The 24,004-nt window shown below is 40.9% G+C and overlaps 3 protein-coding genes across 3 annotated transcripts; 1 reads left to right on the forward strand and 2 right to left on the reverse strand.

Moving 5' to 3' along the window:
• Nucleotides 1-316: 316 nt before the first annotated feature.
• LOC310692543 (olfactory receptor 10A7-like) lies at nucleotides 317-1,288 on the reverse strand (the record flags this gene model as incomplete). The annotated part of the gene is made up of 1 exon (XM_083473489.1): nucleotides 317-1,288. The coding sequence occupies one exon, from the start codon at nucleotides 1,286-1,288 to the stop codon at nucleotides 317-319; it is 972 nt and encodes a 323-aa protein (XP_083329615.1).
• Nucleotides 1,289-4,846: 3,558 nt separating this feature from the next.
• On the reverse strand, nucleotides 4,847-17,733 carry LOC310692544 (olfactory receptor 10A7-like; the record flags this gene model as incomplete). Its single annotated transcript, XM_083473490.1, has 3 exons — nucleotides 4,847-5,624; nucleotides 16,356-16,551; nucleotides 17,700-17,733. 3 exons carry the CDS (start codon nucleotides 17,731-17,733, stop codon nucleotides 4,847-4,849), a joined length of 1,008 nt encoding a protein of 335 aa, XP_083329616.1.
• Nucleotides 17,734-22,708: 4,975 nt separating this feature from the next.
• On the forward strand, nucleotides 22,709-23,671 carry LOC310691036 (olfactory receptor 5B21-like; the record flags this gene model as incomplete). The annotated part of the gene is made up of 1 exon (XM_083470630.1): nucleotides 22,709-23,671. The coding sequence occupies one exon, from the start codon at nucleotides 22,709-22,711 to the stop codon at nucleotides 23,669-23,671; it is 963 nt and encodes a 320-aa protein (XP_083326756.1).
• Nucleotides 23,672-24,004: the final 333 nt, after the last annotated feature.

The following is a 24,004-nucleotide window of genomic DNA, read 5'->3' on the forward strand; positions in this document are numbered from 1 at the left end:
GCTACACGTGGGGAAGGTTACTTCCACTGTCCCTATTTTGTGGGCACATTTCAATCACATAACAGCAATTTAAAATTGTACAATTAAAGCAAAGTTGGTGTTCCTTTATCTTCCTTCCTTCCTTTATTTATTTGACTTGTTAATTTCTTGTTACCCAAAGGTCTCCAAGTACACATACAAACATTTTAAATACACACACTGTATCAAATTTGAGGTGGATTTTTAAGTAGAACAAAATGATGGCTTACACATTCAGTTTCCCACTGTTCAAAATGATGCACATTCATTTGACAACTATTTTCATTTATTCTGATCGTTAAAAGACTGGATCTGTCACGAAGCTGGTTAACTTCCTAAAACCTTTCCACATGGCTTCCTTCACTTCCTTATTTCTCAGGCTGTATATGAGGGGATTGACCATGGGGGTCAGGACTGTATAGAAAAGAGAGAAGATTTTCTTCACATATCTGAGATCCCTGGATCGTGGGAGCATATAGACAAGCATCAGCGTTCCATAAAAGAGAGCCACCACAGTGAGGTGGGATGAGCAAGTGGAGAAGGCCTTTTGCCTCCCAGTAGCGGAAGGGATTCGTAGGATTGTGACGATGATGAAAATGTAAGATGTTAATGTGAGTAGAAATGGAGGCAGTGTGAAGGCACAGGCAAAGATGAATGCGGTCATTTCTACAACATATGTGTCGCTGCATGAAATTTCTTTGATGACTGGGGACAAATCACAGAGGTAATGATCAATTTCATTAGGGCCACAGAAGGACAATGAAGACACTGAAAGAGTTGTACTTGTGCTCACCAAAATTCCACTTGCCCAAGACACGGCTGCCAGCTGTAGACATAATCTACCATTCATGAGACTGGCATAGTGCAATGGTTTACATACAGCTAGGTACCTATCGTAAGACATTACAGACAGGAAGTAGCATTCAGCACCTCCGAGGCAAGCAAATATATAAAACTGCACGAAGCAGGCTTTTATGGATATACTTTTTTCCCCAGTCAAGAGACTTGATAATATTCTAGGCAGGATTGCTGAGCTGTAGCAACATTCCAAGAAAGAGAGGTTCCCTAGAAAGAAATACATGGGGGTGTGAAGATGTCGATCAGTCACAACCAACAAAACAATGAGGAGGTTCCCAGCCATGGTCACCAAGTAGATCACTAGGAAGAGTAAGAAAAGAAGAAATTCCAATTTATTAAGGTCTCCAAATCCTAAGAGTATGAACTCAGCAATAGTTGTTTGATTTTGCTTCTCTCTCTTTGCCAATGGCATCATCTGGAGAAAATCGAACACAAAATATTTAACATTATTTCATTATACCAGACTCATTCTCATATCCTTAAACTCTGAAGCTATTATCTCTCCAAAGGTTGAACATCAAGTCCTTTTCTTTACTCAGTAGTAACATGTTAATGACAAGTCACTGTGAACTTTCAGTATTTCACAAACTAAAGTTTTGATTGATTGATTGATTGTCTTCTGCTATCTGCTGCCTGTGACATGTCCCGTGAAACCTCACTACAGATGTGAGAAAATCCAACTTTGCTGATATTAGCAGGGATCTTACAGTGGGACGTATGAATATAGAAGAGAACCAGGCTCTTTGTTTTCATTACATCAGTCTTTATCATCAAATAGATTATCTCTTCAAGAGCACAGGGAACTGCTGCCTGGGGATGCTTAAGAAATGCAACTTTTGTGAATTCTGATTAAAAAAAAACTAAGCAGATCCACACAGCCCAGACTAATTTATTTGCTGGGGTTTAGTAATCCACTTGGTTTCATACTTCCTGAATGTTCAACTCATTTGAAAAGTGTGTCAACATCTATTTTAAATATGTATTTATAGAGAAAACACATTTGAAAATGCAATTTTCATGTGGCTATTAATATAGGAGAGCACATGTAAAACTGACAGAGACCAAATGTAGACTTATTTATCCAGCTATATCCCTGCTGCTGCTAGAGACACAGAAAGCAATGGATGTTGCATGTGCAATTCTGCCAACAAATTTCCCTTTTTAGGCTTCCAGTCCACGAAGCCCAGAATACATCATCAACTCAGTGTTGTGAATGGTCCGTTCAGTTTGGGGAAATATTAGAAATCAAAGTGACTATGAAACAAAATGCTGCAGTGCTGTTTTCATATATAGTTGGATGGTTGGTTGGAATGCTGCACTCCTCCAAGTTATTTCATTTCCATCTCACTCCCCCATGGTGTCCTATTTCTGGACCATCCTTGGGGGTTTTGTTTTTTTGGTCTGTTTAAGGTCTTCTCATTCAGGGTCTCTACTCCCTTCCTACAGTATTGTTTTGTATTTCTGCGAATCTTCAGACTTTTACAAGCCTGCTGATCCCTCCCTCTGCATAAGTGAAACCAGGTTGACTAAATAAGGACCTGAACTCAGAAATCACTATATTGTGGTGTGTAACACCACAACAGCTACAACAGCTAGAATAATAATGTATAAATCTATGATACAGTCATTGTAAGGAAAACTGCAAAGTTCTGGTTTAGTTATCTAATTGGGATTAGTGTGGAGGTATAGAAAAACTGTGAATGGTACAGAGAAATAAATAGACAGAATATTTCCCCACTTTATCTCTAATTTGTTTAAGGATATTTTTTAATTCCATGTTTTTAAGTGAACCAAGCTGATTGGCACTTTTTGGACTAATGAACAGTTTAGAACTCAGTTATTTGTCAGTTTTCGCAATTCTCTGAATTTTGTGATACACATCTTGGCTCAAAATGCATACAATCTAAAATTAAAATATGTACAAAATATGTCTTTTAGGATACAGTGTGTTCAGAAATGCATTTTTTATGGGAAATACTTTAAAATGTGAAATTTTTATGCAGTTGACAACTGCACATTGATATGGAAACAGGATGGAATGGATGCATGACTGAACACATGCAAAACTAATGTGGAGAGAAAATAATTTGATTCTTCCGTCTATATGTATATAACATTAAAATTCAGGGTCATCTAATTAAATTGATTAGCAGTACATTCATGGCAGACGACAAAAAAAAAAGCTCCACTGCAGAAAACAAATTATTAATTCATGGAATATGCTGCTACAATGTATGCTGATGGCCACTTACTTAGGCTGCTTTAAAAAGACATCAAGCAAATTCTTATAGAACAAGGAAGGGGAACCTCTTTCAGCCTGGTCATATTTTCTCCACTTGTCACATACAAATGGCAAAAGTAGGAAGGACAGCAGATGTGTCTTTTTTCTTTGTACAACTGGTTTTACTCTAAGCTATGTACAGCCTAGCGAGAGATGGTATGGCTTGAAGCAAGGCTAAGGGCTAGGTGGAAATCTCTGAAAGGCTGCATTTAGCCTCCAGGCTTGAGGTTCCCCTACTGAGATAGTTAGTCAGAGAAAGTGTAAGAAAAGTACCCACATATGAAACTTTTTTTTTTTTTACCTTAATGTTGAATTTATATCATGACAGAAGGATTTATTCTGTAACTCAAGGCTGCATTGTATTCTTCTGTTCTCTATAGAAACACTCATGACTTGGTTGATCTTGCTTGAAATTAATCTTCATTGATTCAGTGCAACTTACTTGCAGGACTGCAGTCATTACCTCTCATATCACCCCAGTACATGAGCCCAATAATACTGTATATAAATTGATTCTGATATAGTCCTTAACATTCCTTCTCCCTTCTGTCTTCCCACACTATTCTGCTGAGTTTTGCTTTGGTAGCTGTGATGTCTGTGTAGTGTCACAATATGTTGAATGTCTCCATTGGGTGGTTATTTATGAACCACACAGAAAAAGAATATCCCTTGACTATTCTGTTAATAGGTATATCAGTCTACAGAGGATAATATTTTCAGAAGGAAATTTTGCATTATCTGACGCAGAGATACATGTGTAATATATTTGATACTCTAAAACACTGTAAAAACAAATGGGGACCCAACAGCTGTAAACAAAAGAAAAGAAAAAGAAAAGAAAAACCATAAAGAGCTGTTTAGGAAAAAATGGAATATTTTATTACCCCCCGTTTCCATTATATAATTATTCTCAGCTGATGTGATCTCCTTCAGTAGTTTTCAGTGGTTTGAGACAGGGCCCTTTGGATGCTTGCTTAATTTAAATAATGCATCTAACTATGAAGAAAGGCTTCAGTTCATTGATCTGCCCACCTATATTGAGTTAAGAGAACAGCTAATGTGGAATTTAGAGTGAAACTGAGGATTCTGTCCTCATGGATCTGGTGTTACTTTTGGCATCAAAGCTAGCCTGGTGTCTTATTTATCAGTTTTGTTTGATACGTGAGCTAGAATCCTTTTTTTAAAGAGGGGAGCATGCACCTACTTAAGTAACCTCTGGCTCCAAGCGGATGCTTGTGGCCCACCTCTTAGGTGGCGTGAAATGTGGGAACATATACAACTAATTGTATGCAGCCACACAGGATACCAAATGTTTCTAAGAACAGTTCAAGATGCCCGTTTTTGAACTACAAAATCACCTTTGACCTGCAGTGAAGAGACTATCTCACCCTGGAGCACTCTGTCTATATTAAACTATGAAGATAATGAAGAGAAATATTAACCCTTGGGCCACTTCCCCATAAATAAATCCATCAATAAAAGAGCAAATAAGGTTTTCATTTTAGTCATAAATTTTAATAGATGATTGCAGTTGGGGGAAGACAAGCAGGAAATCAATGTGTCTGCATGTTGCAGAAATCAATTGCAGGGATATCAAATATGAAAAAGTGAAAACATCTATCCAACGGATACAATTTATTCACACCGTAATTGATTCTCCAGTTCCATTACAACTTAAAACATGGTGTTCTAAAAAGTTGAATAGGCTGTGAACTTCCTAATAACTCTTTGTAATGCCTCCTTCACCTCTTTGTTTCTCAAGCTGTATATCAAGGGATTGACCATGGGAGTTAGGACAGTATAGAAGAGAGAAAATATTTTCTTCGTGTATCTGAGTTTCCTTGATCCTGGGAGCATATAAACTAGCATCAGGGTTCCATAAAAGAGGGCCACCACCGTGAGGTGAGATGAGCAGGTGGAGAAGGCCTTTTGTCTTCCAGTGGTAGATGGGATTTTGAGGATTGTAGCGATGATGTAAGCATAGGAGGCCATTGTGAGAACAAAGGGTGGCAGGGTGAAAATGCAAACAAATATGAAGGCAGACAATTCTACTAAGTATGTGTCAGTGCAAGAAATCTGTTTTATGTCTGGTATGACATCACAGAAGTAATGATCAATGATGTTGGGGCCACAGAAGGATAACTGTGATACCCTAACAGTTATGCCTGTGCCAACCACGAGTCCACTTACCCAAGATCCAGCTGCCAACTGCAGGCACAGCCTACTGTTCATGAGAGTGGCATAATGTAATGGTCTGCACACTGCTAAGTACCTGTCATAAGACATCACAGACAAGAGGTAGCATTCAGAACCTCCCAAGCAAGAAAATATAAAAAATTGTGTGAAGCAGGCTTTTATAGATATAGTTCTTTCACCGGTCAGAAGTACAGTCAACATCTTGGGCAGAATTGTTGAGCTGTAGCAGGATTCAAGGAAGGAGAGGTTCCCTAGGAAGAAGTACATGGGGGTGTGGAGATGTTGGGCAGCCATAACCAAAAAAACAATGAGGAGATTCCCAGCCATGGTGGCCAAGTAGATCGTTAAGAATAGCATGAAGAGAACAACCTGCAGGTTGAGGAGATCTCCAAATCCCAAGAGTATGAATTCAGAAACAGTTGTTTGATTTTGTCCCTCTCTGCTTGCCACGGGCTGCATCTGGAGAAAACAGAATGCACCACTTACAACTGCAAGTTGGTGTGTTGTCTTGCAAATCAACATTTTAAACCAGAGGAAACTCTCCACAACACTGTTCACTCATCCTTTTAGTGGAAGTGGTTTTGCACTTCCTCGCCTCATTTTGGGCAAAGGAAGATGGGAACACATGGAGCTAGCCTCCTGACGCTCTGGAAACTTGACCAATAGGGAAGGCCAGGATGAATGCCTTTAAAATGCCTATCACCACATAGCTTATTTCAGGCCACCACAGCATCCCTCCCAGCTAGCCTTTCATATGCAGCCACCTTTCTTAGGGTTGAGTAGAAAATGTTTGGCTGTTCTCCAACTGGCTTTGAGTTAATCTTTACTTTTCTGCATAATGAGTATGACAAATTTGTGTTTTGACTTATTGATTGTGTTAATTTCTTGTTTGCAACATGGAGATAGTGCGAGGGCTGCATACACCGCATATATTTAAAGTACACGCAGACCCATGGAAACATCTGGAGAGACTTATTGGACTAGATACTTTAATATACATCATGAATTTGTTCTTATTATTTCTGACTTTAAGTCGCTGTTGTACCATTTCCTAAGAAATGACAGGCCAACTGCTATAGTTGCTTACTGCATTTTAAATTATGTTTATTGCATGTGGTGAAAAAATATGATATTTTTGAAGCAGAAACACTCAAAGGAATCCTCGGAAAACAGCTACAATTCCCAGCACCCTTGATAAGCAGTTTCCAGTTTTTGTGTTTTGAGGGGGTGATGGGCTCTAAATGAATGCAGTCTTAGACTTTAACCGAGGAGCCAAGATAAAGTCTATAGGTAAAAAAAGTGGTTGAAAACAATGATAATTAATTATGCATTCTATTGGTTTTTAATGGAAAGTAGAAAGAAAATTAAGGCCACAATCCACACCCACTTACCTGAGACTAAGGCCCATATACTTTAGAGTTAACATGGTTAGAATTGCAGCTTTATTGCATGCAGGTGGCATCTAACCACAAAAACTTACACAAAATTAACAAACACTTTAGAAAAAAGCAAAGCGATGAGGCGCCTATCAGAACACTGGGAATTACACATCAATGTCTTTCTAAACAATGCACATTGCAAAGTAATTTTTTAATCTATTTACATATAATGTGTTCATGTAATCTCCCCCTTTTTGTGACAGATAACTAAGGCAAAAAGCATTCATAGCAAAAAGAAAATCCACTTAATATCAACTTTTCAGTTGAGTCCTCTAACTTATTTAGTTATAAGATCTTACAGGTATACGGCATGATGACCATCCTAGAAAACAGCCATTGCATTCTGGGATTGCACAAAATTTTTGAATCACTTACTTTATGTCCTCTCTGTATCCCTCTATTAGAAACCTTCTTACCCTGCTGCTTCTTTCAAATAGTCCTGCCTTGTTGCTTGCAAATTCGTCAGTCCATAATGAGATGATCTCTATAGAATTATTATTTATAATCTACCCAGCATGGTAGAAAAAGTCCCTTGGCAGTTCTGATAACAAGTGGTATTAATGCATGGATAAAGCAAAGGGAGAAAAGGAATCAAGAGTTTCAGAGAAGAGTAAACCCATGTTCCCTCAACAACAGAAACCTCCATGATTCTCGTTAGTGGCACCCAGGGGTGGAGGAAGGGGGGTGCAGTGGAGGTGGGCCGCCTTGGGTCTCACCCACTGAGAGGGGTGACAAAATGCCAGGTGGCACTCACTGCAAGGCCTGCAGTGCGCCCGAGCCACGTGTCTCTCCTGGGAGTGACTCGGTGGCTTGGGTGCCAGCAGGCTCCGTGCTGCCCCAAGCGGTCCACCCAGTGCCTCCCCCCCCCAGCTGTACGGTGGCTGAGTGGGAGGAGGCAGGCAGACTCCTCGGAGTCCCCACAGAGCATCCTGCCCTGGTTTGCCCCACCCTGTGGGTGGCTGGCTCCGCCCCTAGGCATACATGCTACCCCAGGCACCCGATCTGCTTGCTCCACTGCTATAAGTTATAAGATCTTACAGGTATACGGCATGATGACCATCCTAGAAAACAGCCATTGCATTCTGGGATTGCACAAAATTTTTGAATCACTTACTTTATGTCCTCTCTGTATCCCTCTATTAGAAACCTTCTTACCCTGCTGCTTCTTTCAAATAGTCCTGCCTTGTTGCTTGCAAATTCGTCAGTCCATAATGAGATGATCTCTATAGAATTATTATTTATAATCTACCCAGCATGGTAGAAAAAGTCCCTTGGCAGTTCTGATAACAAGTGGTATTAATGCATGGATAAAGCAAAGGGAGAAAAGGAATCAAGAGTTTCAGAGAAGAGTAAACCCATGTTCCCTCAACAACAGAAACCTCCATGATTCTCGTTAGTGGCACCCAGGGGTGGAGGAAGGGGGGTGCAGTGGAGGTGGGCCGCCTTGGGTCTCACCCACTGAGAGGGGTGACAAAATGCCAGGTGGCACTCACTGCAAGGCCTGCAGTGCGCCCGAGCCACGTGTCTCTCCTGGGAGTGACTCGGTGGCTTGGGTGCCAGCAGGCTCCGTGCTGCCCCAAGCGGTCCACCCAGTGCCTCCCCCCCCCAGCTGTACGGTGGCTGAGTGGGAGGAGGCAGGCAGACTCCTCGGAGTCCCCACAGAGCATCCTGCCCTGGTTTGCCCCACCCTGTGGGTGGCTGGCTCCGCCCCTAGGCATACATGCTACCCCAGGCACCCGATCTGCTTGCTCCACTGCTAGTGGCACCCTTGCCCTTGAGATGTCAAGGAAATAACTACATAACTTGTAGAAGGCATACGAGGGCAGCCCTGTATTGGGAAGTTTTTAATGTTTGATGTTTTACACTATGTTTTATATATACTGTAAGCCACCCAGAGTGGCTGGGGAAACCCAGCCAGATGGGTGGAGTATAAATAATGATTATGATTATGATGATGTCACAAAGACAAGTTTGAAAGGGATGGTTATAATTCAGTTCTTGTTTGTGTATTTCAATTAATTCTGCCCATTTATTAATTATACTCATATATCTTTACTCTTTTCAATGAAATCCACTTAAATACCCAAGGCTAATGCTGACAATTTGATATACTGTATATTGGATTAAAAGTACATTTCATTTTCCATTGCCATTAGACGATAGCAAAATAACCATCGTTTCACAAGACTAATTGTTTTTAGTCTGGAGCTTGGAACTGAGTGTTGTTGAATCTCACGATAAAGAAAGGCTTCAGTTCATTGGCCTGCCCACCTATATAGAGTTAAGAGAAAAGCTAATGTGGAATTAAAAGTGAGAAACTAATGAAAGTTGATACTGCTTCTTAGAGTTGCTAGAAAATACAGAATACATACAGAAAACACCAGGACTTAGACAGACACCTTTTATTACAGAACACACACACACACACACACACACACACACACACACACAAACCTTTCCTCTTCAAAACCTCAAAGTTGGAAACATGACTATCTCAGGTATATTAATTGTCATGTGTCTACTTTGTTCATAAGAAGAGCCTGTGAGATCATGCCAGTGGTCCATCTAGCCCATCTAATCAGATGCCTGTGGGAAACCCACAAGCAGACCCAAGTACAACAGCTCTCGCCCCTCCTGCAGTTTCCAGCAACTGGTGTTCAGAAGCATAATGTCTCCTGCCATGGAGATAGAGCATAGACATTGAAAGCCTTGTCCTCCATGAATTTGTTCAGTCCTCTTCTATAGCCATCCAAGCTGATAACCATCACTGCCTCCTGCAGGAATGAGTTCCATAGTTTAACGAGGGGTTGACTAAAGAAGCACTGTATTTTATCTATCCTAAGTCTTCTAACATTCAACTTTATTGGATGGCAATGAGTTCTAGTATTACGAGTGGGGGATAAAAAAACAAATTATCTATCCACTTTCTCCATGTTATGCATAATTTTATAAATGTCTATCATGTCACCTCTTACCTTTTATCAAAACTACACACTCCCAAATGCTTCAACCATTCTTAATAGGGGAGTTGATCATTTCGGTTGCCCATTTTTCTGAACCGTTTCCAACTCTACAATACCTTTTGCAAGGCGAGGCCACCAGAACGATGCATCATATTCCAAATGCAGTCACACTTTTGATTTGTGTAAAGGCATTATGATTCTGGCAGTTTTATTTTAAATCCTTTCTCCTAAGAATTCCTAGCCATTATATATCCATTTCCTAAGCAAAAATCCATTCGATAAAGGAATCTGTTATGTGTAAAACAATTAGGAAAGAGCAAGAAATAATTCTCATAATTGTCTCATAATTTAATTTAGTGAGCATATGCGTGAAGTGTGCATGTGTGTGTCAGTGTCACGCTGTAATGTAGAATAGAACCTTCCTGAAGCCCATTTTCAGGGACTTCTTCACTTCCACGTTTCTCAGGCTGTATATAAGGGGATTGACCATGGGGGTCAAGACTGTATAGAAGAGAGAGAAGACTTTCTTCATATGTATTAAATCCTTTGACCGAGGGAGCATATAGACAAGCATCAGACTTCCATAATACAAGGCAACCACTGTGAGGTGAGAGGAACAGGTGGAGAAGGCCTTTGTCCTTCCAGTGGTGGATGGGATTCTGAGGATTGTGGCTATGATGGAAAAATAGGAGGTTAGGGTGAGGAGGAAGGGAGGTAGGGTGAAAATACAGGTAAATATGAAACCTGATACTTCAAATAAATGAGTGTCACTACAAGAAATATGTTGTATGCTAGAGCTAACATCACAAAAATAATCATCAATTTCCTTGGGACCACAAAAGGATAACCATGAGAGTGATAAGGTTAAGCTTGTGCTAACCAAAACTCCACTTGCCCAAGACACAACAGATAACTGGAGGCTCACTCTGCCATTCATTAGAGTAGCATAGTGGAGCGGCTTACAAATTGCCAAGTACCTGTCATAAGACATCATAGCAAGGAGGTAGCATTCAGCACCACCCAGGCAAGAAAAGATGAAAAACTGCAAGAAGCAGGCTTGGACAGATATACTTTTCCCCCCAGTCAGCATGCATGACAACATTTTAGGCAGGATGGTTGAGCTGCTGCAAGATTCCAAGAAGGAGAGGTTCCCTAGGAAGAAGTACATGGGGGTGTGAAGATGTCGATCAGTCACAACCAGCGCAACAATGAGGAAGTTCCCAGCCATAGTCACCAAATAACACAATAAGAAGAGCAGGAAGAGAAGAATTTGTAGTTTAAGTTGATCTCCAAATCCCAAGAGTATGAATTCAGAAATAGTTGTTTGATTTTCCCATACTTTCTTTGCCATGTGTGCTGCATCTGGAGAAAATAGCACGGAGAGTAAAGTTAATGGCTTCACTGTTTTAAAGTGAACTTAAAAGAGTCTCACATTTAAGTAACTTGCCTATATAATGAATAGGTTTTTTATTTGACCATTTCCTAGCCAGACATTATTATTATTATTACTACTACTACTACTATTATTATTATTACTATTATGACTTATTCACACATCTCATTCACACTTCACACAACTAATGTTGCTTAGAAAAGAAAAATACATAAAACACACTGCAGTCCCATTGATAAAGAAAAAAAGGTTCCTTACTAACAATAACTGCATATTCACAAGGGTGGTTTTGGATTCACAAGGATGGCTTCATATTTTGCTTAGATCTATCAGTAATGGGATCTATTTTGCTTTATCTTATCAAAGTAAAGTTTTCCACTGTTTTTAAAAAGTGCTAATTTATATCAATCTGCAAAAAGGCTTTGAAATATGTGTTCCTGCTTCATCTCACCCCCCTCCAGCATTTAGAGTTTCTTCTAACAGAAATTTTCCTACCTCTCTCTGACCCATCAAAAGAGTTCTGTTTTTGTTTTACGGATGCCAAGGCCTACATTAATCCACCATAAGGTGACTATATAGAATTGTTTATACTGTATTCCCCATCATGAAGTTGAAAGTGTCCCCAGACATTTATGATAATGAGCCTTTTACTTGTGGGTAGAAGAAATGCACTTAAAGAAGCAAGTTTTTCCAAGGGGAGTAGAGCCCTTTTCCCTCAACCACTTCCTTTGGGATATGAGCACATAGGGGAGACACAAGGACAATTATTATTGTTGTTGTTGAAAAAGATGGTTCCACTTAATTTCAGGTTCCATATCTTATTTCTCTTTATCATGCATATAACTTGCTCTCACAGGAGACAGGGATAAGACCACCGACTTGGATGGATGAAAAGATTAGACAAACTCAAGGAGGAAAAGGCTATTGAGGCTACCAGACATGATGGCTATGCCTCACCACCACAGCTGGAGACAGCAATGTGTCTGAATATCAGTTGCTGGAACCTGCAGGAGGTGAGAATGTTCTTGCGACTGGGTCCTCATTGCAGGTTTCAGTAGCAAACAGAGCTGTACACAGCCCCCCAGTCTAACACTGGACCACATAATGTGTTGACCCAGCAATGCCCAAACCAGGGACCACCAGCCCAACCCCAGATATGTCCCTGGAGACAACTGTGGTGTGGCTAATGCTTAGTGAGGGTTTTAAAGCCCTAATTACACATACAGTCGAGAGATGCAACATAACCTTCATCTATCCCAGCTAAGAGCAGGGCCTGGATGCAGGGAAGGCTTTTGCAAAGCAGCACCCACAGCATGAAACACCCCCTGCTCTTGCTCAGGAGAGGAAGTAGTGTTTCCCGTCCCTCCTTCAGTCTTTTCAAGTGTTGCTTTCCAATAGCCTTCCCCTGATTTACCTTGAGAAGCAAAACCCTGAAGTCCACAGAATTGAATCCTCCACTCAACAGCTGTGGAGAAGACTGCTGCAGGCTTCCTCCCAGACACCCTGACAGCCCAGGACAGTCTTGATCTGATTCAGCCCTAGTCCAGATTCACACACACACACCCCCCCAAAAAAAAATTGCCCAATTTGGTCAGGATGCAGACTTCAGCCAAATGTAGTGCACAGCTGTAGTAATAAGGATTAGGGTTCTTTTTAGGCCTAAAGTGGTTCTTTCCTATTGTTATAGAATAGTAAATACAGGAAGAAGGGAGAGGGCGACATGATGGAAAATTCAGAAAGTGTTCCATTGCTGGTGAATTTCCACAGAGCCTCTCCATGCTCTTGGATGTTTGTTTTTTGCAGGTATATTGGCAACATGGCATTGATTCATTATTAGTATGGTGTTCGTGGATTTACAATGGGCTGTACACATATCATTTTTCTTTATTAGTCATTCTTCCCCATGCTAGTGTATTATTGATGTTCTGGAGGGACACTTTTGCACTATAATGCAACAAAAGTGGGACAAAAATAAATAAACCCCACATGGTAAGAAAAGTTACAGGATTTCTTCAGAAGGCTATGGGACATAAATGGATTTGAAACAAGGCATTTATATCTAGCCCAAACCAGTGTTGAATATAACTGCAGATTTGAGTATTACATATAACTGCCCCAATGTGATCATGAGCAGAAAACAACATGAATGCACAAATAAAAGGATGTCTAAATGCAGAGTAGTCGGTGAAGAGAGATGTATCTCTGAAGTTAGTGTTGTGTACAGAGATGGACAAATACCAAATTACGAAATGGATGTATTGAAATAGAGAAATAAAGAAGATAGGTTAACGACACCACTGCAGGTTTCAATGGTGAGGTCAGGTTTCACATCAAAGTTCACAGGCTTGCACTTTGATATATTCAATATTAAACTGCAAATAAGTGCACTTCTCTGAAATCATCAGTCAGACAGGGTTAGGGATGTAATTTGTATTATTCTCCAGGTTTGTTAACTTTTTTCCTAGGGAATCCTAGAAAGAAAGGGAGTCCATTTCACTTCACAGCCATTTCTATTTCATAAACAAATAGCCCTTGTGCTGTGGCATGTTTCACTTATGGGTGATTTTATAATTGCTTCTGCAGTGTTTTGTTTGTGCAGAATGTCTGCCTGATGAACTCTTTCTCCCCCCCCCCCAACCTACAGTGTGAGCGTGTGTGAGAGAGGGCGGGAGATGGAGGGAAAGAAACTAAGGTGTCTTCTGCTGTCATAATCGCCATGCTGGTTTTGCCACCGACTACTGCTTCACGTATCTACTTCTTGGGAGGGTATGCAGAGAGAAATAAGACCAGATGGAACCAGGACTCAAGGTTCTGGGGTCGGGGGTCAGGATAATCACAGCACAATTCATTCAGAGAATAAACTCAACTGCATTTTTAAAAAACAAAACAGGACAATCAATTGATTCTTTTTTTTTTAATTTTTTAAACTTTATTTAGAGTAGATACAAAATTACATTCTAAAATTCAGATACATGTATAGACTTACATTACACATAAAGTACAAAGAAGAAAAAGGAAAAAAGAAAATCCATAAGAAGAAAAAAGTAGAAAAAAGAAAAAGAAAGAGAAACTACCACATAATTAACTTCCATTCATCTCGGTCTTGGAGTACACATCCTTGGAGTACACAATCAATTGATTCTTAATGGAGTAACTTCTGTTGCAATCCTAAGGCAAGGCTGCTAAAAAGAACACACACACACACACTGCATATATTTCTTTTCAAATTATTTGGAAAATAAGAGCAGGATATTTTTAAAAAAGCATGTTGTTGCATTAAGGCATTCACTTTGTAGTACATATGTTACTACAGAAATGACACGAATGGAAAACTAGGAAATCTAATCCTTACTGCATTATGTGCACTGCTAAAGGTTACGAAGCTGGAAATTAAACTGCTCACAATCCTGTGGAAAAAAATCCATGCATGGAGGGGGACAGTGGTATCATACTTACTCTCACTTCTGCAAACATCACATGTCCCAGATTTTGTTTGTATAGGCGAGTGAAAGAGTGTCAAAAGTCAGATACCAGATACAGATGTACAGAACTGTATTAAAGTGGTACTTTATAGGCATATTATTTTATACAGGTCAGACATCTTAGGCAAGTTAGTAGAATGACATCAGGATTCCTAAGAAGTATACAAGAATCAGGGACAGACTTTGGTCTTTCAAATGTCAGTGGCACTCTGTGCAAGGCCAAAATCTGGCACCCCACCTCTTACCTTCCATTCTGCTCAATTGACTACATCCAGCGGCGTAGCATGGGTTGTCAGCACCCGGGGCAAGGGAAGTAATTTGTGCCCCCCTAACCCGGGGCAAGGCAACTAATTTGCGCCCCCAACCCGGGGCAAGGCAAGTAATTTGCTCCCCCTAACCCCTAACCTGCCGCCGCTGCCATCTTCTTCTTGCTGCTGCCTGGTCTGGTCTGGTGTGGTTCTCTCCCACATTCAGCGCTGCGCTGGGCGGCCGCTGCACTGTCCCTCCCCCAGATAGTCCCTCGCTCTCTCTCTGCACCGCACGCCTGGCACCCACCCCCTCCACAGTGGACGGCGACCCAGCGGCTCGGATCGGATTTGCACAGCCAGCACTGCAGTGAGAGAGAGTGAGTGAGCCAGGTAGGGGCAGAGAGCTGTGAGTGCGAGCGCCCCCCCCCAAATGTTGTGCCTGGTGCGGCCGGGCCCCCCCTGCACCCCCCACACTATGCCACTGACTACATCATAGTTGCAATGCCTGTCTCTCTGTCCTAAATCTTTCTCTGTGAGAGTCCATGTTCTTCTTCCATAAAATGACAAACTTCTAAGCAAAAATATGCTCTGAAAGGGGCTCAAAACCCCAGAGACATAAAGGAAGGAACAATAAATATTTCAGTATATTTATGAGTACTGTAAATTGTCAGATCATTTAATCTGCTATGCAGATTTATATTAATATCATGGTGTGATGTAGAATATAAACCCTCTGAAACCCTTTTTCATGGCCTCTTTCACTTCTGTGTTTCTCAGGCTATATATGAGGGGATTGATCATGGGGGTCAAGACTGTATAGAAGAGAGAGAAGACTTTCTTCATGTGTTTTAAGTCTTTTGACCGAGGGAGCATATAGACAAGCATCAGAGTTCCATAATACAAGGCAACCACTGTGAGGTGAGAGGAACAGGTGGAGAAGGCCTTTTGTCTCCCAGTTGTGGATGGGATTCTGAGGATGGTGGCTATGATGAAGCCATAGGATGATATGGTGAGGAGAAAGGGAGGTAATGTGAACACACAAGTAAATACAAAGGCTGATAGTTCAAAGAAAGTTGTGTCACTACAAGAAATATACCTTACATTAGAGCTAACATCACAAAAATAATCATCGATTTCATTGGGGCCGCAAAAAGATAGCCATGACGCTGATGAAGTTAAAATTGTGCCAACAAAAAATCCACTAGCCCAAGACACAACAGATAATTGGAAGCTCACTCTGCCATTCATAAGAACAACATAATCGAGTGGTTTACAAATGGCTAAGTACCTGTCATAAGACATCATGGCTAGGAGATAGCATTCAGTTCCAGCCAGAGAAGAAAAGATGAAAAATTGCAAAAAACAGGCTTTTATAGATATACTTTCCCCCCCAGCCAGGATGCTTGACAACATTTTAGGCAGGATTGTTGAACTATAGCAGCATTCCAAGAAGGAAAGGTTTCCCAGGAAGAAGTACATGGGAGTGTGAAGATGTCGATCGGTCACAACCAACACAACAATGAGAAGGTTCCCAGCCATGGTCACCACGTAGATCACCAAGAACGGCAGGAAAAGAAGAACTTGCAGTTTAGGTAGATCCCCAAATCCCAAGAGTATGAATTCAAAAACTCTTGTTTGATTTTGCCATACTTTCTTTGCCATGTGTGCTGAATCTGGGGAGGGGGAAGGACATGTCTTCATTGTTTCAAAGAAAAAAGGAAAGAAAGAGACTCACATTCACCTAAACTACCTGCATGATAAGTAGAATTCTTATATGAAGAATTCCTAATTTAACCATTTTAATGGTTTCGTGAATGTTTCTTGCAAAATGTTAAAGAAGTATACTTAAGAAAGTAGGCTTCAGATTTTCAACAAGATGTTTTACTTAGTGATGGAGAACTGTTGTTTAACTATCATTTTCATTATCCCTAATCCTTGGCCATGATGGCTGGAGCAGAAAGGAGATGCTGTTCCACAAAATTCTGGCACCAACAGGATTGTAAACCAATGGGAGCAATGAGAAATAAGAAAGAAGCATGCTTGAAGAAATCCAGAGGGTTACTTGAGTACAAATAGGTATTAAAAAAAAAACTCTTGAAGAATTTTCTTCCAAAACCACCAAACAGCTTGCTAGGTACTGAACACAATTTATAGCTATGAAATGTACAGCAGCAGTTTGAAAAGAAAAATGGAACATGGATAGGGGGTAGATAGTGGAATTCCCTGCTTAGAGAGAATGTTTAGATGGTATTGTGAACAGGGGCATTTGTTTTAAGAGGAAGCATAAACCACGACATTTTTTTGCAAGTCATATAAGATAATATTTCTTTTTCTTTTTAAAACATTTTTTTAATTAAATTTCCATTTAACAAACCAATCATATCACATTAATTCCAAATTATACCAATACACAATAAATTCCAAATATTTAGCCAAATTTTAAATTTTTGTTGGGGGTACCCATGCTTCGAGTTCAGAAAGGGTCCAATCATCTCATATTTCTGGGGCTTTGATGTTCACAAGTCCCATCTTCCCATCTCTTTGTTGTTATCCTTTTTCTTCTTAATAACCTCTGAGTATTCATATAAGATAATATTTCTAAGTGGTAGATCACATGCTGAATAATATATAAGTGTTTAAAATTAGGGTGTCCCCTCTCCTGAATCCATCTATAATGGACTCTATCTTTATTTTTTGATCTTATCAAAAACGTGTTGCTAGTTTTATCTGGAAATAACTATTTCATTTTCACATTTTGAAGCATGCTCCCATTTCCCCCCCCCCCAGCCTTTAGAGTTTCTTTTAACAAAGATTTGCTTACCTCTCTCTTCCTCTTTGAAAGAGTTCTGTTTCATGGATACCAAGGTCTGCATTAGTCCAAAATAAGGTGACTATTTATATATAATTGTTTATATCCTGCATCATGAAGTTGAAAGTGTCCCCAGACATTTATGATAATGATCCTTTTATATATGGGAAAAGGAAAGGCACTTAAGGAAGCAAGATTTTCCAGGGGGAGTACGGCACTTTCCCCTCAACTACAATAACTACCTTTGGGCTAAAGCAAATAGAATGTCCCTATTTTCATGCGGAATAGTGGAACAGTCTCATTACTACCTGATGCTGTTTCCCACTCCCAGGATCTCTCTCCCCTCTCAACACCTGTTGACAGAAGAGAGTGATATATCAGCATGGTGGTGGTAAAGAGAATTGCCCCTGATCCTTGTGGGTCATCACCCCCATGCAAGATCTTCCTCCATTTCTCCCCCATCTATATATTTAATTAGAGTTTTAAACCCTTAATTAAACATGAGCCCCACTCCCAAACTTCTTCAGGAATGGATACTGAGGGGGAGGAGTGATGGTCCTCAGGTTGACCCACAGTGGGTAGGGTTGCCATATTTCAAGAAGTGAAAATACAGACACAATTGTTGAGCTTTCTCTCTCTCTCTCTCTCTCTCTCTCTCTCTCTCTCTCTCTCTCTCTCTCTCATTCCCAAAGTGACTGAGCCACTTTTTTTTTGGAAAATCCAATCAATTCCACCACTGAAATCACAGTAATTTCAGTAATGGCACCCTAACAGTGGGACAACCTGATGCCTCCTAGACTGGAGCTAAGGGTGCTGCACACAGTCCTAGTCTTTACATAATAATGTCATCATTGTTTCCTTTCATAGTGGCCCTTAAAGCAGATATGCTTCATCCCTCAAGGACTCTGTGGGGTTGGGCTGAAGCCTCCATCTGCCTGAATCTTAACTATGTCCATACCATCAACTGTCCCAGAAAAACCAGAACATACCAATTTTTTTGTGCAAAAGCGCAGTGACCATTTTGCCCACAGAGATCTCACCCCACAAAAGTGTTTTTTGGGGGGTTACCGTTTCACGTGGGTCACTTCACTTGCCCAGGAGCACTGCCCAGAAGACACACAGCCCAGTTTCTGGCCTGGACATGTTGGAGGATATGCATGTCTACTAATGAGGTTTACTCCCAGGTAAGTCTTTCAGCATACTGTGCCACTCTTCAGTACAGTGCATAACTATTGTGTGGGCCTCCTCCCATCATGTGACATCACATACAGGCTGCCTGGCCCCCACCCAATGTGGCGCAGAAACCAGAGCGCCTGCTTCTATTCACCGTATGGGAACAGTGATCTTTTCCTCACTGTCCATGAGCAATTGGGAAATGTGGGCGTAACTCCTGGGAATTGGTGGGCTGCATGTGGCTGGTAGGTCATTAATTCCCTTCCCCTGCCCTAAAAAATGATAAAAGATTTCTCACTTCCTTTAAATTTTGAGATGAATTTGTCAGTCTAGCAGAATTTGAAATAGATGTTAGTTCTGTGTCCTACAAATAGGACCAAGATTTCAACTGCCATCATACAAACACAATCACTTGTTGCTCCCAACCCTTCCCAGTGAGACTTGGAGAGATGGAGTCAGTGAGTAATATGCATGTACAAAGACTTCTAAGTCCTATATGGCATACAAGACTCAGGGCTCATCCACACCTCCATTTCCCCACCACTGAATTGGAACAAATGGCAATTTGGGTTTTCTGTGGATTGCTGTTTGTTCCGATTTAGCACCAAAGAGTAGGTTTTCAGGGGAAAAGTGGCAGGGCAAAGGCAAAACTGATTGGACCAATGTCTAGAAAGCATAGGACAATTGGGAAAGGATAGGAAAGAAAGGATACATATGTGCTGCTTTTTGAAGTCCGGTTCAGCTTACAGGAATACATAACTGAATCTTCCTGGTAAATACAAAGATTAGTGCTCTGATCTTTTCTGCAACTCTTACGATCAGAATGTTAGTTCCTCTTTCAAGTAATGTATGAGATAGGAGATGTACCAGGCTTACAAATAGTTCATAAGTTACTTATTAAACTTATGTCAGCTACACTAATGCCACGATCCATAGAAATGAACCATGTAAGAAGTCCAGACTAGCAGCCATCATTACAAACCACCCCACCCCCCACAATACACATGCACCTTTGCATGTCATGAATATTAAAGAAAAAAATGTTCCATCAGCAGCCCAGAAAATGCTGTTTAGCACTCTCTTATTCCACCAGGGAGGTGAGACTTAACCCATCCATCAAGTATCCTCAAGTAGCTTTTCCTCATGTGTAGAGGAAAAGACAGAAGGGTAAAGGATACATCTTACACCTGTTGCCACTAGTTCCCTAAATAACACAACTGTGAACAAAAAATGAAAAAACAAACAGTATTCATCTTTCTTGGATTTGGAGACCTCTGGGAATGGCACATCCACCTCTCCCTACATTTTCAACATGACCAGGAAACTTTCTGGGAACGAGAACTCACTATTCAATGTACGTTTGCAGCCATCAGCCTATGCTGCTTGAAGATATGGGGTGACAGAGAGAGATCCATACAGTCCTGCAATCCTAGAGAGAGCAACCACTTTTGGCTCTGACTCCATCCACCTTCAGCTCTGGCTTCCCATACCATCAGCTGTGTTGTGTCCTATTGAGTTTCCCCCTGCATTAATGACCATTCATAGTGAAAAGGTTTCCCACAATGGCTATATCCTCTTTCTTCCTTATACTTTTCCCCACACTCGCTTTCTTCCTTGCACTTGAAATGCTGCTATTGTCAGGAATGTGGCTCACCAGAGCACAGGGGAGGAGTCAGACTCAGAAGTTGAGCTAAGTGAGAGAGAGAAAGACTCTGCAGATGAGAGCTGGCTGACAGAACCGAGAAGGGGCAGTTTGACCCCCCTTCCCGAAGAAGACACTGTTAGCTATCATGAAGTGGGAGAGTTGGGAGGCAGCCAGAGCGTTGCTAGGCAATCAGCAGATAAGCAGAGGACTGAGACTGTGTCAGATGAAAGTTGTGAGGGGCAAGGCCAGCCTCTCAGCCCTTGTTCTAGGAGACTGGATAAGATCAGATGACAACGGAAGGGCAAGAGGAGAAGGGCAGAAATTTGGCTTTCTTCCTGCTATGGAAATGGCTGAGTTCAGACTGACCAACTATCATCAATGCGAGCAGGCGAGAAGCTGTGCTCTAGATGTGTTGTTTTTTGTAAATAAATGTGCATAAAACTGCCAGAGAGTCATTACTTCTTATTGGGGCTTGCTTGTCTGCCTGAGATCATTACAGCTACAATATGATAGAACTGACAGTTCTAGGTACACTGGAAATAGCAATCCTTGGAAACTAGTTTCTCACCAACTTTCTCTCAGCAGTATTCTACCCACTGCAGTATTAAAAGACCCTTTACTGATCTGCTAAAAGAACAGACTGTTTCACAAGTAATTAATCCAGATGGGAATTAGTGCAACAATAAGTGAAGCAATGGGAAGTTAGCTGAGGATAAGAACAGTACCAGGACAACAGAAGTCCATAACATCATATTTGGTTGAATGAGGTGACATCAGAGATGTGTATGGGAAAGGAAGACAGTTGGCATTGCTTGCTCACTCCCTTTTAGTGAAGGAATAAAAATACATCAGCAGTAGACCTGTTTAAGGTAAAGGTTTTCCTATTTCAGTGAATGTTTTATATAATGGCCCAGAGCAGAAAAGAAAGGCATGTCTTGCCTGGATAATGGAGCTTCAGATTTTCAAATTGTAAGGTGCATCAGATATTCAAATAGCTGAGGTCCACCTCCAAGGGTCTTCTGGTGGTTCCTTCACTATGGGAAGTGAGGTTACAGGGAACCAGGCAGAGGGTCTTCTCGGCAGTGGTGCCCTCCCTGTGGAATGTCCTCTATCAGATGTCAAGGAGATACAGAACTACACAACTTTTAAGAGACATTTGAAGGCAGCCCTGCATTGGGAGGTTTTTAATATTCGATGTTGTATTGTGTTTTTGTGTTTTGCTAAAAGCCACCCAGAGTGGCTGGAGAAACCCAGCCAGATAGGTGGGGTATAAATAAATTATTAGCAGTGCTAGCATTAGTATTAGTATTTTAGTATTATTACGGTTGGATCCAGAGATGTTTCCCCAGACTGATTAAGCTTCTCAGGATTCAACCCATATTAAAGGGGGCTACCAAGACGGAGGCATCTTATGCATGATATATAGCTTTAATACAGATGGTATAGAATACAGGAAGGAAAGAGTGAAAGCCAGGCAATAACATCACCTGCAGAGGCCCATAAACCTCTGGGCAGTGGGAATAACGTGTGTAGGAGAAAAAGGCAGAGAGAGACCAGCCATTAGTTCCTAAACATATTTAATTTAATTTATGGCATCTTCCACAGACATAAAAGGTTTCATTTGTTTTTGTTTGTTTGTTTGTTTGTGGGAGAGGAAGAATACAAACGTCATCCTATCAATGCTTTCTGATCTACAGCATGCATGCGACTACAAAACTAAAGGCTTTTTCAGAGACCTGGCAGAGTACAGTAGATTTTTGTCTGTCTGTGTTCACCATGATGTCAATCATTTCTATGTCTGCTGTAGGTAAACACTGCAGGAATGCTGCAGAAACTGCGGCTTGGGTGAAATATATTCAGAGCACAATCACACTTACTCTAATGAGTCCATCAAATATTAATTATATAAAATTCTTAGACCATCAACAACACTGTGATGATGTGGAGCAATACATCTAAACTATCTGAAAATGATAGTTCATAACTTCTCTCTGTATTTGAAATGAATGAAATGGGGGCAAAGAATTGATTGGATCCTGACTTGGTTCAACTAAGGGCCTACTGAAATCACTGGAACAACTTAGACAAGGCTCACCTTTAGTCCCATTTATTTCAGTGGCAACTAAGTGCAACTACTTTAAGCATATAGATTTGTAATTATTTTTGAATTCTCTTTGCACATACTGTTTCCCTAGGTAATATTATGAGAGATGTGGAAATGAAAAACCAAACAGAGGTTGCAGAATTTATTCTTCTTGGATTCGGAGATCTCCGGGATCTGCAGATTCCCCTCTTCCTGTTCTTCCTTTTAATCTACATTGTGACCATGGCTGGAAACATTCTCACCATTGTACTGGTTGTAGCTGATCGACGTCTTCACACCCCCATGTATTTCTTCTTAGGGAACTTGTCATGCCTAGAGGTTTTCTATAGTTCAACCATCCTGCCCAGGATGCTGGCCAGTTTCCTTTCTGGCAATAAAATCATTCCTTTTAAGGGTTGCATCATACAATATTTCTTCTTTGGTGGCTTGGCTGGCACTGAATGCTATCTTCTCTCTGCAATGTCTTATGACCGTTACTTAGCAATATGCAAACCCTTGCAATATGCAGCACTTATGAATAGCACGGTCTGTCGACATCTGGCTTGTGGATCTTGGTTCAGTGGCTTTCTTGCCAGTGCCATAGTAACATTGTTTATGTCACAATTAACCTTCTGTGGCCCCAACATACTCAACCATTTCTTCTGTGACTCTTATACTATTCTAAAACTCTCCTGCAGTAATGCACAACTTATTTTTACACTAATATTCCTTCTGTGTTCTGCATTCACTCTTCCTCCTTTTCTTCTAACATTGACTTCTTATATCTGCATCATTTCTAAAATTGTGAGAATTTCATCTGTTGCAGGAAGACAAAAGACCTTCTCGACATGTTCTTCTCACCTGACTGTTGTGACCATTTTTTATGGGACACTCATAATTGTGTACATGTTGCCAGAAACCAATGACCTGGTAGACTTGAACAAAGTCTTTTCTATGGGTTACACTATTCTTACACCTTTGGTGAACCCACTCATCTACAGTCTGAGGAACCGAGAGGTCAAGGAGTCAATGAGAAGGGTTCTTCATAAGTGTTGGGTACAGCATGGGTTGAATAAAAACTGATTAAAAAGCAAACAAACGTTGGGTATTCTGTCCATTCTTTTTGAAATGTTTTGTATGGATAAGTTTAAGATAAATTTATGGTTCAAAATTAACTACCACCAGGAGTTCAGCTAGTGGTCTTTGGGAAACTAAATCTTAGCACTTGTGACTCCCCTCCCCACTTTAAGATTTGAAACTGGGTTTTGGAACTCTTTTCAAAGAGGGACGAGAAAATAGTTTTGTTAATTCCAACTTAGGATTCCAGGTAGGGCTCCCCCCCCCCAGCCAGAACTCACTGGGACTCAGTTCCAGCACCTCTCATGTGGGCACCATTGCCATTCTAAGAGAACAAAG

This window comes from Podarcis liolepis, assembly GCF_965112155.1.
Source record: "Podarcis liolepis genome assembly, chromosome: 13".
NCBI classification, from domain to species: Eukaryota; Metazoa; Chordata; class Lepidosauria; order Squamata; family Lacertidae; genus Podarcis; species Podarcis liolepis.